General features: G+C 40.3%; 1 protein-coding gene across 5 annotated transcripts in view; it reads left to right on the top strand.

Moving 5' to 3' along the window:
- Positions 1 to 16,804, top strand: part of ACACA (acetyl-CoA carboxylase alpha) — a 275,744-nt gene that overhangs the window by 198,915 nt on the left and 60,025 nt on the right. For 4 of the 5 annotated variants that reach the window (XM_055257045.2, XM_055257046.2, XM_063628639.1 and 1 more), the window contains 4 exons: positions 476 to 745; positions 6,717 to 6,814; positions 11,071 to 11,191; positions 12,522 to 12,632. In XM_055257045.2, coding sequence (XP_055113020.1) covers positions 476 to 745; positions 6,717 to 6,814; positions 11,071 to 11,191; positions 12,522 to 12,632 — 600 coding nt within the window. Of the gene's footprint in view, positions 1 to 475; positions 746 to 6,716; positions 6,815 to 11,070; positions 11,192 to 12,521; positions 12,633 to 16,804 lie in introns of those variants that run through there. The other variant, XM_063628640.1, reaches the window with a different exon arrangement.

Below are 16,804 nucleotides of genomic sequence, written 5' to 3'. Positions count from 1 at the left end.
CAAGCCATTCATGAGGGATCCACCCCATGACCCAAACACCCCACACCAGGCCCCACCTCTAATGTTAGGGATCATATATCAACATGAGATTTAGAGAGGACAGACATCCAAACCATATCAGTGTCTTAGTATATACGGCAGTGAAATGAGAAATCTAGATTTAATCAACAGTGCCATGGCATTCTTCCACATGTATCCTGAGTGCATTTAAATTTTGGCTTTTCTCTCTTCTTTGAGCAGGCCCAAAGAAGGAATTGAGACAGTTTTGAAATACACAGTAGACCAGCTGTTCTCAGCATAATCTAGCAGTATACTAGAATGTCTTTTGTAGTTTCCCACAGGGAGTTTGGCTCTTTAGCAATGTGTATCTTTACATAATGGCTGTGCCTAGGTATACTCTGATACCTTCAAGGAACCTGAAAAAAATTCTGCCTGTAAGAAACTTCTGTTCATTCATTTGTTTATGCCTTTCCAGATTGGCATGGTAGCTTGGAAAATGACCTTTAAAAGTCCTGAATATCCAGAAGGCCGAGATATCATTGTTATTGGCAATGACATCACATACCGAATTGGGTCCTTTGGGCCTCAAGAGGATTTGTTATTTCTCAGAGCTTCTGAACTTGCTAGGGCAGAAGGTATTCCACGCATCTATGTATCAGCCAACAGTGGAGCAAGAATCGGACTGGCAGAAGAAATTCGTCATATGTTTCATGTGGCCTGGGTAGATCCTGAGGATCCTTACAAGGTACACACTAAGAACATGTAATACTTCAAGGTGCTATGTGGTTATGCTACATGTGTGGAGAGGTGGGGGAAGGGTAGAGGTTTAAGTTCAAAAATCACCACTTGTGGTAAAAATTAAATATAAACAAAATTATGAAAATTCCTTAAGACACCATATTAGAGACAAATTATTTCTCAATATGTTCACTTGGTTTTTCTTCCATCTATAAAACGGGTTGCTGTTTCTTTGGTTGAGCACGAGATGAAATAGTAGGTATGCATTTAGTGTGACATGCTAAATCAAAAATAGGTATCTTTAAACTATTTCATTGTGGCTTCCAGGACTTATGGTCAATCATCAACAAAATCCCTTACCTCCTCATCTTCTGCTCCAGCCTCCTTGTTCACCTTGAGATCTGTCTCTCCTCTAAAGATATTGCTTCCCCTGTAGCCCTCTGAAGTACTGACTGATTTCTGTCTTTCTTTTGTACCACTGAGCCTGGAAGGGGAATATTGTCCTCCTTGATCCTCATTGCTGCTTCCAGACACCTCTCGCTTCTCTCTGAAAAAATCCCATCTTTGAATCTCATGTCATCAGACTGTGCCATACCCTCACTGCTCCTTGTGTTTCCTGATCCTTTGGTCACTCCCTCTCATTTTTTGCATCTTTTAATTCCTGGCACATTGTCACTCTGTCCATTTCTACTAGTCATGTGGTAATTCTTGGTGATTGCTATATCCACATAGATGATCCTTCCCATAATCTGGCCTCTTGGATCCTTGACTTCTTTTCTTCTAGTGGTTCTATCCTATACCCTAGCTCAGCCTCTCATTCCCCATAATCTCAATTTCAAGTATCTCTTTCTTTGCTACCCCCTCCATCCTCTCTTTCCAGCTCCCTCTCTCTAGTCCAGCAATCCTTTGAAATCATCAGTACCATTGAGTTGAACTCACCTGTTTATCCTCCCACCTTTCTTCTGTTCTTCACTCCCTCCTTACACCTCATTTCATTCCTGTCTGGCTTAAACTCCAAGGTTAGTCCTTGATTAATCATTATAATCACCATCTTTTCTGCACCTTCAACTTTCTCTCTGAACTTGCTTCAACTTGCTTCTCTCTTCACTCTGCTTACTCTGTGGTTTTACAGAGTGTTTAAATACAACTCTTTCCATTCTGCTCGCATGCCTGCACCTGCCCAGCTGAACTTTGATGGAGAAAAAAACAGTTCTGTTGACTGATCTTACTTTAAATTCAAGCTTAGCAACCTCCTGGATGACGGTTTCACATCTCTCCCCTCAAACTTCTAACACCCACTTCCCTCTCCCCACTCTTAGCTGATATCATCAGACCTTGCTTCCCAATTTTCAAGAAAAGAGAAACAATGAGAAGAGAACTTCTACAAGCTCCCATGTCCTGCATCTGTTGTGCCCTTACTCTTCACCTTCTCTTCTACACTTTGAACAGTTCCTATTTCTGTCTAAAGCCAATCCCTCCTTTTGTACACTTGATCTCCTTTCTTGCTAACTTAAGTGTATGATCAACACTTCTTCCTGCTCTTTTGTGCATCAGCACTTTTTCCCTCTGTACTGTATCAGCCCTTTTAGCATACAAACACCCCTCCAGTCACTATCCCTCCCCTCCTTCCCTTTACAGGAAAATCTTTTTAAAAGAGTTGTTCTTGCTGTCTCCAGATGTTCTTCTCCCATTCCCTCTTGAACCCACTTCACTTGAGCTTGCACCCTTACCATTCCACTGAAGCTGCTTTTGTCAGGGTCACCAGTGATTCCATATTACTGAATTCTATGGTGAATTCTCAGTCCTCACCTTAGTTATTTGACAATAGCATTAGCATTTGACACAGTTGGTAATTCCTTCATCCTTGAAATACTTTCTTGTGTTGGCTTCCAAGAGCCCTAAGTCTCCTTATTATCTTCCTGCATTCCTGGCTCCTCTTTCTCAGTTTCCTTTGCTGCCTTTCACATCTTTAAATGTAAGAGTATTTCAGGAGATTATGGAAATATTCTATATTTTGATTGTGGTGGTGGCTACCTAAGTACATACATTTGTCATAACTCATCAAATTCTAACACTTAAAACTGATGAATTTTATTGCATGTAAATTATATTTCAATACAGTTAATAGAAAACTGTATTAAAATATGGGAATTGATCCAGTACAGGGGTTTTTCTGGGGCTGATGAAAATATTCTGGAATTAGTGGTAATGGTTGCACAACATCTGAATATACTAAAATCTACTGAGTTATACATTTCAAAATGGTGAATTTTGGCTGGATTCAGTAACCCAGCACTTTGGGAGGCCGACGTAGGCAGATCACTTGAGTACAGGAGTTCGAGATCAGCCTGGCTAGCATAGCGAAATACCATCTCTACTAAAATATAAAAAATTCGCTGGTCATGGTAGCACACGTCTGTAATCTCAGCTATTCGGGAGGTAGAGAGGCATGAGAATTGCTTGAATGCAGGAGGCGGAGGTTGCAGTGAGCCGGGATTGCGCCATTGCACGCACCCTGGGTGACAGAGTGAGACTCAAAAAAAACTTTAAAAACCAAAATGTTGAATTTTATGTTATATTAATTTTATCTCTTGTTTTTTTAAGAGACAGGGTCTAGCTCTGTCACCCAGGCTGGAGTGCAGTGGCACATTCATAGCCTACTGCATCTGCCAACTCCTGGGCTCAAGTGATCCTCCCACCTCCACCTCTCAAGTAGCTGGGACTACAGGCGCACACCGCTGCACCCACCTAATTTTTTTATTTTTCATAAAGACAAGGTTTTGCTATGTTGCCCAGACTTGTCTCAAACTCCTGGCCTCAAGTGATCCTCCCACCTGGGCCTCCCCAAGTGCTGAGATTATAGGCATTAGCCACTGTGCCTGGCCAGTTTTTTTAGTTATAAAAAAATGTGAATGGAGACATGTCAGGAGCACAGAGGCTGCAGCAGGACCAAGAAGTTCTGGACTCCCCATTCTCAACCCCACTAGGACCCAATGCCCTCTCACCTGGTGGTTTGGCAAGACAGCCAATATAGAAAGTAGGGTAGAAGGAAAAAAGTGATTCAAGGGCTTGGTCCCTGGACTACTCCTCTTTTCCTATTCACCTTCCCTTGGTGATCTCATCCTGTTTTTTTGTTTTTTTGAGACAAGGTCTCACTCTGTTGCCCAGGCTGGAGTGCAGTGGTGCAGTTATGGCTCACTGCAACCTCTGCCTCCTGGGCTGAAGCAATTTTCCAGCCTCACCCTCCTGAGTAACTGAGACTACAGCCATGCACCAGCATGCCCGGCTAATTTTTTTGTTTTTTGTAGAGATGGGGTTTCCCCACGTTGCCCAAGCTGGTCTCGAATTCCTGAGCTCAAAGTGATCCGCCCATCTTGGCCTCCCAAAGTGCAGGAATTAGAGGTGTGAACCACCACACCCAGCCTCATCCAGTCTTTTAAAGCTTTAAGTTTCATGTACAAGCTGATAGACTTCCAAATTTATATCTTACCCCTGAACATAAGATTCATATATCCAGACTCAACATCTCTACTTACATCTGCCTAAATGTCTGACTAAATTGTAGCTTCTAATCTTCCTTTAATGTGTTCTTCCCACTGTCTTCCGTCTCAACAGATGGTACCTCTATTGTTTCATTTGTTCAAGTAAAAGACCTTGGAGTTATTCTTGACTTCTGTGTTTCTTGCACACCCCACATTCACTTCCACACCCCATTCATCTATCTAAACAGTAAATCACGTTTACATCCCTACCTTAAAATATATCCAGAATCTGAGTACTTCTAACCAATTCCACTGCTACTTACTAGCAGTAGCAGTAGTCCAGTAGTCTAACTCTTCTTACCTGCATATTGCAGTACCCTCCTAATTGGTCTTCCTGCCTCTGGCCTTTCTCCCAGCCCCACCCAAGGTCTGTTCTCAACAGAATGTAGAATGAGGCCATGTGTGGTAGCTCATGCTCATGCCTGTAATCCCAGCACTTTAGGAGGCTGAGGCAGACGGATCAACTTGAGGTCAGGAGCTCGAGAACAGCCTGGCCAACATGGTGAAACCCTCTCTCTGCTAAAAATATAAAAATTAGCTGGGCATTGTGACGGATGCCTGTAATCCCAGCTACTTGGGATGCTGAGGTGGGAGAATTACTTTAGCCCAGGAGGCAGAGGTTGCAGTGGGTCAAGATCGCACCACTGCACTCCTGCCTGGGTGACAGAAGGAGACTCTGCTCAAAAAAAAAAAAAAAAAAAAGGTAGAATTATCTAGTTAAAACATAAATCAGATCACAAAATTTTTCTCTGCTTAAAACCCTTTAATAGCTTCCCAGTTCATTCAAGTAAAAGCCAAAGATCATATAGTTGCCTAGAAGGCCTTACATAGATTGGCTTTCCAGTACCACTCTGCCCTCATTTCTTGCTACAGCCTCCCCCAACCATTCCACACATTGGCTCTACCCGACTCTGCTTTCTTAAACCTGCGAAGCACATCATGCCTCAGTGCATTTGTACTTGCTGTTCCTTCTACCTAGAATGCTTTTTCTTCAGATATCCTCATGTCTCATAGCCTCAGCTCCTTTAGGTCTTTACTCAAATGATACTTTTCAATGAGGCTTTCCTTGGCTATTTTTCCTAAAAGTTCGACTGTCTACCTTCTCTTTCATTTTGTTTTCTGTAAACATTATTCCCATTCACATTATACATTTTACTTATTTTGTGTATTTCCTGACTTTCCCAGTAGGAGGTATGTTTCATAAGGGTAGGAATTCTTGTCTATTTTTGTTAATTCCTGTTTTTCCAGTGCCTGGAATAATACCTTGTACATAATAGGCACTCAGTAAATGTGTACTGACTGACATACTAATGACACTCGGTGCTATCAGGCATTCTCGACACAAATCATGCAAGACCAATTGCAGATTTATGTCTTTTCCATGTTGTGCTCACTGTGGGACATACATTTATTGAATTAAATGGTGGGCATAATTTCTCATAGTATTTAAAATGCTTCCCTGTGTTTACTTATTTTTTTGACTGAGTGACTAATTCATTTAAGTTAAACACATATACCATGTAACTCTACTTTGTATGTGGCTGTGTGTATAGATACATATAAATCAATTATGAAATGTTGATATAATTGTTTAAATATAAATGGGCATTAGGAGTTGTTTATTGAAAAAACAAAAGATGAGTTCAGTGTTCACTATTAGCACTGTATAGACTTCTGGTTTTAATATCGAATCTCCTAGATTTGCGGTTCTCTGTTAGCTCTCGCTTATATTTATTTTGATGATCCTTTGGATTTGAGAGAGTAAAAAATAGTAATTCACACAATTCTTTAATAACATGTTGATATCTTTAATAGAGATGTCACTAAAGATCAGAAAATGACCCTTTAACCCTGTTGAAAATGAAATGAGGCCAGGAGCAGTGGCTCACGCCTTTAATCCCAGCACTTTGGGAGGCTGAGGCAGGCGAATCGTGAGGTCAGGAGATTGAGACCATCCTGGCTAACACGGTGAAACCCTGTCTCTACTAAAAATACAAAAAATTAGCCAGGCGAGGTGGTGGGTGCCTGTAGTCCCAGCTACTTGGGAGGCTGAGGCAGGAGAATGGCGTGAACCCGGGAGGCGGAACTTGCAGTGAGCCGAGATCGCGCCACTGCACTCCAGCCTGGGCGACAGAGCGAGACTCTGTCTCAAAAAAAAAAGAAAAGAAAAGAAAGAAAATGAAATGAATGGAATATACTTGGAATTGCAGCTATAAGGTATTTTGTTTCAAGGACAGTTAGTGACTGAAAAAATAGGCACTTCCATCTTTCAAAGGAGGACTGTTTGTGCTAGTGTTCTATTAGACAGTAAACCTAAGAAGTGATGTGGCAATTTAAAGCTAGCTGTGGAACAAGCTTCATTATGTATGCTTTGCTGTATCTTCTGATTATATGACAATGGCAAATAATGAGTTAAAAACTATTTGTGCTTCACAGGGATACAGGTATTTGTATCTGACCCCTCAAGATTATAAGAGAGTCAGTGCTCTCAACTCTGTCCATTGTGAACACGTGGAGGATGAAGGAGAATCCAGGTAGGTATATATATATTGGAATAATTTGGTCATGACTAAAGAAAGGAGAATATGGTATTTTTTTCCATATTGTACAGCTGTTCAGAACCTTGAAGAACATTGAAGATGACATAATCTAGATATCTTAGGTTTATATCCAGCTCTACCACTTATTTGCTGAAGAACCTTGGGTTATTGATTGAAGTTTTTAAATGTCTAATACTTAATTCATTTTAGAAAAACTGAAATGTGTAAACAATTATGAAGAAAAAAAAATTAGCCACAATCCCACCTTCATGCCACAATTATGAATTTATGTTATACTCTTGCTGTCTTTTCTATAGACATATCTTTTTTCTATGTGATTGAGATTATAACAAGAATTTCTTTTATAATTTATCCTTTTCACTAAAAACTTTTTGGGGAAATTTCATGTATTCTTAAAACATTATTTAAGAATATGATGCTTAATGGCTACATAGTATTTTATTATAATAAATATATTTGAACATTCAAACTGTTTCTAATTTTTCACATCCCTGGGCTGAACCCCCTTAAGGGACATTTATATAAGTTTCATATAAACTTTTAGGAATTAAAAGCTCTGATCATCCCTTTTTGGTTAATTTCTAGAAGTGAAATTGCAGGTCAAAAAGTCCATTTTTAAGGGTTTTAAAAAATAATTTTAAATTGCCTTCCCAAGATTTGCATTTCTGTCAGCAGTGTAGAATAGGATTTGTTTCCCTCTTTAATTTTTCTTCACCCCTGCCAGCATTGATTATTGTCAATTAATAAAATGGAATAAAAATGGCAATTGTTATTTTAACTTGTATTTTTGACTCCCAGTGAAGTTGAACGTTTTTATATAATCTATCTGCAAGTATTTTTAAGAATGTTAATTGCTCGGCTGGACGCAGTGTTTCATGCCCGTAATCCCAGCACTTTGGGAGGCCAAAGCAGGCAGATCACTTCAGGTCAAGAGTGCGAGATCAGCCTGGCCAACATGGAGAAACCCCATCCCTACTAAAAATACACAAATTAGCCAGGTGTGGTGGTGCATGCCTGTAGTCCCAGCTACTTGGGAGGCTGAGGCAGGAGAATCACTTGAACCCGGGAGGTGGAGGTTGCAGTGAGCCGAGATGACACCACTGCACTCCAGCCTGGGTGACAGAACAAGATTCTATCTCAAAAAAAAAGAAAAAATAAAAGTTAATTGCCCTAATACTATTTACTGAAAATTTACTCTTTTGTGTTTTTTTGTTCTGTCTGTCTTCTCTTGGGCTAATACCACACTATTTAAACTATTCTAGTGAGGCAAATTTTCTCACATTTTTAATTTTTCCTCAAGTATTATTGGCTACTTTTGCTTTTTTTAATGTAGAGGGTTTTTGTTTTTAGAGACAGGGTTTCACTCTGTTGCCCAGGCTGGGATGCAGTGGTGTGATCATAGGTCACTAAACCCTCAAACTCCTGAGCTTCAGAGATTGTCCCATGTCAGCCTCCCAAGTAGTGGGACTATAGACAGGTGCCATCATGCCCAGCTAATTATTTTTTTAATTTTAGAGATAGAGTCTTGCTAGGTTCCCCAGGCTGGTCTCGAATTCCTGACCTCAATCCTCCCACCTCAACCTCTCAAGTAGCTGGGATTACAGGGGCAAGCCACTGTGTTTGGCTAGAGGCTCATGTTTTTCTAACTCCAAAAAAGTTTCCATAATGATTTTGATTCAGATTGCATTGAGTTTACACATTAATTTAAGAACTGACATCTTCATAATACTAACTTTCCCCAAAAAGAAACAGGGTATGTTTTTCCATTTATATGAGTGTTTTTTTGTTGTTGTTGTTTTGTTTTTACGTTTTGTAGTTTTCTTCATATAGGTTTTGCCAGAGGTTCCCAGACTTTCTTCGTTCATGGCATCCTTAGTGTCTCAGTAATTTTTTCATAGCACCCCTAGGCTATAAGATATACTTAATATTTCTGCTTATTAGGTAGTTAAACAATAAGTATTTGTGTCCTAAGAACTTAATAATCATTTGAAAAAATTATATACATAAATTGAAAAAATTATTCTTAAATAATTACAGTTACTAATGAGATATTTGTATCTGCATAACATCTCAAACCTTGGAATCAGCTTGGATATAGCCACCCACATTTATTGTTCTTCATTGAGTTTTCACAGAATCTTCAAAAATCTAGCTTGCAAAGACAGGACATTTTCAAAAGGAATGTAGCACTATTCTAACATTAAACTGTGAACTACTATGAACTATCTAAAGCTAATAGTTCACATAGGGTCACAGATACCACATATAATAGTGCTTCTCTCAAAAATTTAAAATATCTTGTAGTGCTTCTGGGAGTTCATCACGGTGCCCTGGGACACAATATAGTATTGGTGAGATTCTGCCAATTTCTTCATGCTTATTTCTAAATATTTTGCATTTTTTCTTGCTACTCTGAATGGGATATTCCCCTGTGATATTTTTTAACTCTTCATTTCTGGAATCTATGAATATTGAGTTTGTTACAGGCAAGTCTGGCTGGGTCCTTGAATATTTACAACTATATGGACCTTATACAAACAGGCACACACACACATATACAATTAATGTAGTTAATTAACCCCCTTAAGGGACAGTAGCTTCATTTCTGACATAACTTTAGGATAGAGTCTAGATACAGAACAAAAGGAAGAACTGGGAAATTATTGGATATTAGGAGAGGCTAAAAATAGAAAGGCAGCAGAATCTGGGAAGCAGAGATGCAAAGTCACAGACCAACAGCAAGGGCAAAGAAAAAGAATTGATGGAGGGCTGGAAATGAAGGGAGTGGGAAAATATGGGGGCAGGAGGAAGTATTTTAAGAGCCACTATGGGGTACTTATTTATTATTTCAATTTATAAAACTGTGCCCACTGCCAAGCCTTCTGGGTACACGTGGAACAATAAATAATATTTGCCCATCTCTACTTCCAACTTTGTATTTTTCCTTTCTTTTATTAGTTGCATTCCCCATCTCCCATTTCCCATTATCAGCTATCACTCCTAATCCCCTGCCAGGAAGACAGATGAGTGACTCCCACTAGATCCACAGGATGCTTCCTGGACAACTTGGTCAGCATTTCACTTCTACACACATTCCACCTGCCCCTCCAGAGGACATATCCAGGGACCCTTGTGTATCTACTTGATATTTATGAAGGAGCACGAATGGGAGTTCAGTATTTTGACCTTTGCTTCATCCTACCTTAGAAGAGGATTTTTGACTTGAGAAACTAAGCTGGGCATTCTCACTACCGCTCTGTTTGGACATTCTCTTCCTACGTAAAATTGTCTAAAATTGTTGATATGATGCCTATTGCTCATTATAGAGATATACATTGACCTTGCTTTTAAGAAACTTGTTCTAGAAAATAAGAGAGGGCACCTAAAATCTGAGGGCCATCTATAACGTCAAACCTTTTCCTTGTTTGGTTTAGTTTAACTTTCTTGTCAACCCTTAGAGGTAGATACTATTATTCCCATTTTGTAGAAGTTATTATTATTTCTAGAGTCACACTCCTGTGTGTATCAGAGCAAGGATTTAAATCTGTCTGCTTGGCCGGGCGCGGTGGCTCACACCTGTAATCCCAGCTCTTTGGGAGGCCAAGGCGGGTGGATCACAAGGTCAAGAGATCGAGACCATCCTGGCCAACATGGTGAAACCCCGTCTCTACTAAAAAAACAAAAATTAGGCGGGGCACGGTGGCTCACGCCTGTAATCCCAGCACTTTGGGAGGCTGAGGCAGGTGGATCACGTGCTCAGGAGATCGAGACCATCCTGGCTAACACGGTGAAACCCCGTCTCTACTAAAAATACAAAAATTAGCCGGGCGTGGTGGTGGGCGCCTGTAGTCCCAGCTACTCGGGAGGCTGAGGCAGGAGAATGGCATGAACCCGGGAGACGGAGCTTGCAGTGAGCCGAGATTGCACCACTGCACTCCAGCCTGCCAATAGAGCGAGACTCCGCTTCAAAAAAAAAAAAAAAAAAGTCTATCTGCTTAATTCCAGATTTTACTCTTTCTATTAAACCATGTTGCTTCCAGGTTAAAATAGGCACCAAGCTAAGAAGGAAAGACATATGAATGAAGAGTGTAAAAGGAAGCACATAAGGCCCTGGTATTAAATATAAGCTTTCAATACACTTTTAGCAGCCTTTTAATGGTGATTATTCTTTTAATGGCTTGTTGTTACTGTGTTTAACATTCATAATTTGACATGGCCATATCCAATAGGTACAAGATAACAGATATTATTGGGAAAGAAGAGGGAATTGGACCCGAGAACCTTCGAGGTTCTGGAATGATTGCTGGAGAATCCTCATTGGCCTATAATGAGATCATTACCATCAGCCTGGTAAATCTTTCCAGAATGTGAAATTTTTGAAGAGCTGGCTGTGTGGCTAGGTTTATTTTTTCTCTTATCACTGCTATGCAGTCCCAAATGAGAGCATTTCTTGAAGATTGTATGTCTATAATTTTATTTTAATCACACATGATAATAGGAAGATAGGATAATATAAATAACTGAATTTTTCAGATAAACCCAACACTTTGTTTTAGCTTTTAGTTTAACCTCTTTATTTTCTTTCTTTTCTTTTTTTTAGAGACGGAGTCTCGCCCTGTCACCAGGCTGGAGTGCAGTGGCACGATCTCAGCTCACTGCAACCTCCGCCTCCCACGTTCAAGCAATTTTCCTGCCTCAGCCTCCTGAGTAGCTGGGACTACAGGCACACGCCACCATGCCCAGCTAATTTTCGTATTTTTCATAGAGATGGGGTTTCACCATGTTGGCCAGGATGGTCTCAATCTCTTGACCTCGTGATCCACCCGCCTCAGCCTCCAAAAGTGCTGGGATTACTGGCATGAGCCACCACACCTGGCCCCTCTTTCTTTTTTTTAAGAGACAGGGTCTTATTCTATCACCCAGGCTAGAGTACAGTGGTGCAATCATAGCTCACTGCAGCCTTTACCCCCTGGGTTCAAGTGATCCTCCTACCTCAGCTTCCAGGTAGCTAGGACTACAGGCATGTGCCACCACCTCCAACTAATTTTTAAATTTTTTGTAGTGATGGGGGTCTTGCTATGTTGCCCAAGTAGGTGTTTTTTTTTTTTTTTTTGAGACAGAGTCTCACTCTGTTGCCCAGGATGGAATGCAGTGGCGTGATCTCCACCTCCCAGGTTCAAGTGGTTTTCCTGCCTTGGCCTCCCATGTAGCTGGGATTACAGGCATGTGCCACGACGCCCAGATAATTTTTGTATTTTTGCTAGAGACAGGGTTTCACCATGTTGGCCAGGCTGGTCTTGAACTCCTGACCTCAAGTAATTCGCTGGCCTCAGCCTTCCAAAGTGCCGGGATTACAGGTGTGAGCTGCCTCGCCCGGCCCCAAGGTAGTCTTGAACTCCTGGGCTCAAGCGATCTGCCCACCTCAGACTCCGAAAGTGCTAGGATGATAGGCATGAGCCATTGCACCCAGCCTGAATTTTGCATCACTGTATTTTCTTTTCTTTGACCACGAAATTTGTGTGTGTGTGTGTGTGTGTGTGTGTGTTGTTATCAATCAAACAGACTTCATAAAAAGCAATGTTTATTTCTGTTAATTTGGATTTTACTTATCTATGCCTTAGTTCTTATAGCTTCAGAGAGGACATAAATATGTGACATGTAGAATTTATTCTTTTTTAAGGTGACGTGCCGGGCCATTGGGATTGGGGCTTACCTTGTCCGGCTGGGACAGAGAACCATCCAGGTTGAGAATTCTCACTTAATTCTAACAGGAGCTGGAGCCCTCAACAAAGTAAGTTTCTAGGGTTTTGAAGAAGTATGCATAGCTGATTGAAGATTATTGTGTGAATTCTTAATTCAAGATCCTGATTGGAAGGAAGCAGTTCAATCCATGCCTTCCCCAGACTATCTCTTCCCCTCTCCCTCCATCTTTTCTGCCCATTGACTTGCTTGCCTTTTTATTCATTCATTCATTCATTTCATTTATCAACTATTTTGAGTACTTACTGTTTTCTAGGCACTGTTCCAAGCCCTGTGTATATGTTAGTGAACAAACCATATAAAACCGCTGCTCCAAAGCGCTTATGTTTTAGTGTCGTTGTAGAAAGACAGAATTAATTGAACGCTTCTGTTCTGTCCCACCTCTCCTCTCTTTTTCTTAATCTATTAGTAAAAGATGTGAGGAGATCTGTACTCACACATTGAGCTGTCTCTGATTCCAGCTGTGCTAGTTCCCATTTCAGGCCTACATCATGAATTAGGTACCGGCCTAGGTGTTGAGACTATTAAGTTTTAATGATTTTGTGAAATCTGAAATACACCTCTCGAAAAGGGCACTGATGCTGGTCTCTTGTACATAGAAGAAATATTTGGCAAATATTGTGTGGGAAGATGGGTGGATGGATGCATGGATGGATTACTGGGAAAGAGTATGCATAAAGATTTATCTTCCCTTCCAAAGAAAGGTTTGTGCCTTTTTAATCCAACTTCACAAGGGCTTTTCCAAAGGGGAAAAAAATGGATGGCAAGGTCACTGCTCGAAAGAGTGAAAACTATCTAAGAATACTTGAATATATCAAGGACAGTGCAGTTCTGACATCTTTGCAAGCATAGGAAAATTATTTTCTCTTCGGGGCCAGAAAAATGTAATGGAATGGTCTGAGACTGACTGCCCTTGTGCAACTTATATAACTTCTCAGCCCCTCAGCTTTCTTATCTGTCAAAGGGGGATAATAATTTAAACCTTTAAATAATGTGGAGCTCAAATGAGAAAACATAAGTAAAAGTACCTAGTTCTTCTGGGCATGCCTAGATTCCCAGCTACTCAGGAGGCTGAAGCGGGAGGATAGCTTGAACCCAGGAGTTTGAATCCAGCCTGGACAACACAGTAAGACCCCATCTCTTTAAAAAAAAAAAAAAAAAAAGAGTACCTAGTTCTTGGCAAAAAGTGTTGGCCCACATTCAAATTTCAGTTTCCCATTCCTCTCTCTAACATGATTTGGTGATTGAGCTTATGGAGTTAATACACATACTAAATTGTATCAGATATTATGTTTACTCCACTTGCAGGAACTTTTTATCAAGTCTTGACTTTCAAGTGTAAGGGTAAGAATTAAGTGTTCTGTCATTCCCATTTAGGAAAAAGTTGATAATTCCATTTGTTTAATTAGATTTTGTGGATGTCAGAAATTAGAGGATTCATTTGATGTGATCAGCTTGCTCTGTGTATTCATATGAACTCTGTATCCTCCTCTGGGCCTGCTTTTCTCATCAAGGAAAGGCACAGCAGTGCTAACAGTGGCGAACTTGGCTGTCTTCCTCCCTTTTTGGAGGGTAGCCTGGAAATGAAGGTTGTGAGCCACTACTGCTGAAGATTATTATTGCAGTGGGAGAAACTGCTGAGAGTCTTAAGGTTGTTGTTTTTTTTTAAGTTGCTCTTTTGGATACCGTCTTAGGATGAGATATTGATGAATGCTGAAGATAATTTTAGGTACCATTATCTATGAGAACAGAATTTTTGAAAGATTTTAAAAATTCTGTTCTCATAGATAATGGTACTTAAAAAACCTATATTTCCATGATGTTCCCATACGCAGTCAGAGAGCTAATTTCTGAAATATATCTTCTTATATTGAGTTTCTTTCTCCCCCCCGCCCCGATACTATATTATATACAAAGAATATTACAAAAAGCAGATGTTGGGTTTTTGGTTTTGTTTTGCTTGAAAACTTGCTAGTTGAATTTCATTTGTGCCATGAAGAAACATTAGAGATTGATTTCTTAAAATCTGATTGAATTGTTCTAATCAAATTCATTATATTCACCTTCATAGCTTACAGGGCTGCTTGTTAAAAGAAAAGCTTAGTTTACGGGATGAAAGACAAATAAAGCTATAGCTTTAACTTACCAAACAATGCTCACTTCCAAAAGGACATGATTGTTTTTAGCTGAAGGGAGTGATCAGATACAGAGGTTACCTAATGTTGCTCTGCCTGCTTCACTATCTTCATGTCAGCTCCTCTTAAGTATAGAGCTGTGCTGCTGAAGACGCCTTGATTTCATGCAAATTCGTTCAGAATGTCCTATCAGCCCCTTTGCCTATAAGGTATGAAAAAGGAAACTACTCTGCTCAGATGGCTTCCTCTGACTCACTCCTTCTGCATGTTGTCTTTTTGTGTGCTGGTGTTTTTCTTCATCTCTGTTTGCCTTTCTGTAGGTATCTCTCTGTATTGTGTACTCTGGGTGTGTGCAAGTCACCCTGAGTGCATGTCTATTTCTGTGTGGGTGCTGATCTTTCTGTCTCTTTGTGTCTGTGTTTTGCGTATAGATCCCCCTCTTTCTCTGTCTGTGTGCCGCCCTGTGTGTCCATGTGTGAGAAAGTCTTTGTGTTTTTGAAACATTATAGAGCCTCCTTTCTTAAGCCTTGGCCATTTTGCTCATAGTACATACCTATGTAAAGTGGAAATGTAGGAGACATATGCAAGCTTATATACAGTCTTAGACTATAAATATTTGACCCCCACCTTTTTGAGACTTCATCCTTTATGTTAAACATTGGGGTGAAGAATAAGGAGTGGGGGTGTTCAGAGGTTGTAGGGGAAAAAAATCTTGTGTGTGCAAGTGCCGATCCCGTTGACCCCTTTGAAAATTGAAATAATGATAATGCGCGTCTCCTGACTGCATCAAAGTATCAGCACATCAAAAGCCAGGAGGCATGAAATGCAAATGATAAAGTGAAAGCAGATGGATTGTGCATGATCGCCTGATGCCCAATGAATTTTAAAAGGTGCTGGTTTGCAGGAAGGGGGGTTGGGGGGTTTTGGGGGGGACTGAAATAAACACGTTATCCCTGCAATTTTTTTTTTTTGTTCTTGATGCTCACTCCTGACAATATTTTTTCACACTTGAGTGAACACCCTCTCTCTCTCTTCCCCTCCCTCTCTCTCTCTCTCTCTCTTTCTCTCTCCTCTCCAACTCCCCTCCTCTGCCCCCCACCCCCACCTCTTACACGTCTCAGGTCATGTCGCTGCAGCTCCGGTGGAAATAATAAGATATAAACCACGAGGTTGTTATTTGCATAGAAATAGCATGGAGCCCCAGGCAGCAAGGGAGAAGGACACGGGGATCGTTTGTCTAAAATTATAATGAAAACTTTTGCTGAGGCAGAGATTTTTAAAAACTTTCTTCCTCCCTGCTTTTCCCCTTCCTTCCCCTACCCCCCAAACCCCATCATTGATTTTACTTAACATGGTTCAGTTTGAAGAGAAAAGGTTGACACTCCACATATCATACTCCCATAATGCAGCAACCTGTAAATTGTTTCTTCCTTTAATAGATATGAAGCTGAAGAGACATGCATTTTCAACTTAATACATTGCATGTGTGCGCCAGGCTTTTATGGCTATACTCCATCTCAGTGTACACATGATGTTGCCTGTCATTAGCCTGTTTTTAATTACTTTACACCTTCCTATCTTTTGCTTCCAAAGACTCTTACTTTTTAAAGGATTTCTTTTTATAGCCAACAGTAGTAACCTTCATATAAAATAAATATTTTCTGGTGTTTTCCTGTTTTTTTACTTTTGGTGGTTTTTCTCTATACTTACATGTTTTATTCATGGACGCCATCCTTTGCCACGTGTCTTTTATTCCAAAACAAGGAAGTGCTTCCCACCTTTGTATTTTTATCCTTTTCCCCCTGTGAACTCACCATTTGTGTATCTTCTTTCCATGTCTGTCTTGCTTTGTTGCCTGCAGTTATTTGTAAAATATTCAAAATATTACCCAAATTGAGATGAGATGTAGTATCTGGATTTTACTGAGTGTTACTAAGCACATTTGACATTAGAACTAAAGGCAATAGGCTGGTGATTAGAAGCAGCCCAAGCGGGTTTACTTGAAATTCAGTCAAGAATATCTGTCTGGTTCCTTGCTGTCTTCTGGAATGGGCTAATGGTATCAGGG

Source organism: Symphalangus syndactylus, chromosome 20, assembly GCF_028878055.3.
Source record: "Symphalangus syndactylus isolate Jambi chromosome 20, NHGRI_mSymSyn1-v2.1_pri, whole genome shotgun sequence".
NCBI lineage: Eukaryota > Metazoa > Chordata > Mammalia > Primates > Hylobatidae > Symphalangus > Symphalangus syndactylus.
Note: the sequence above shows the minus strand (reverse complement) of the source record. Positions and strands in the feature narration are given on the sequence as shown.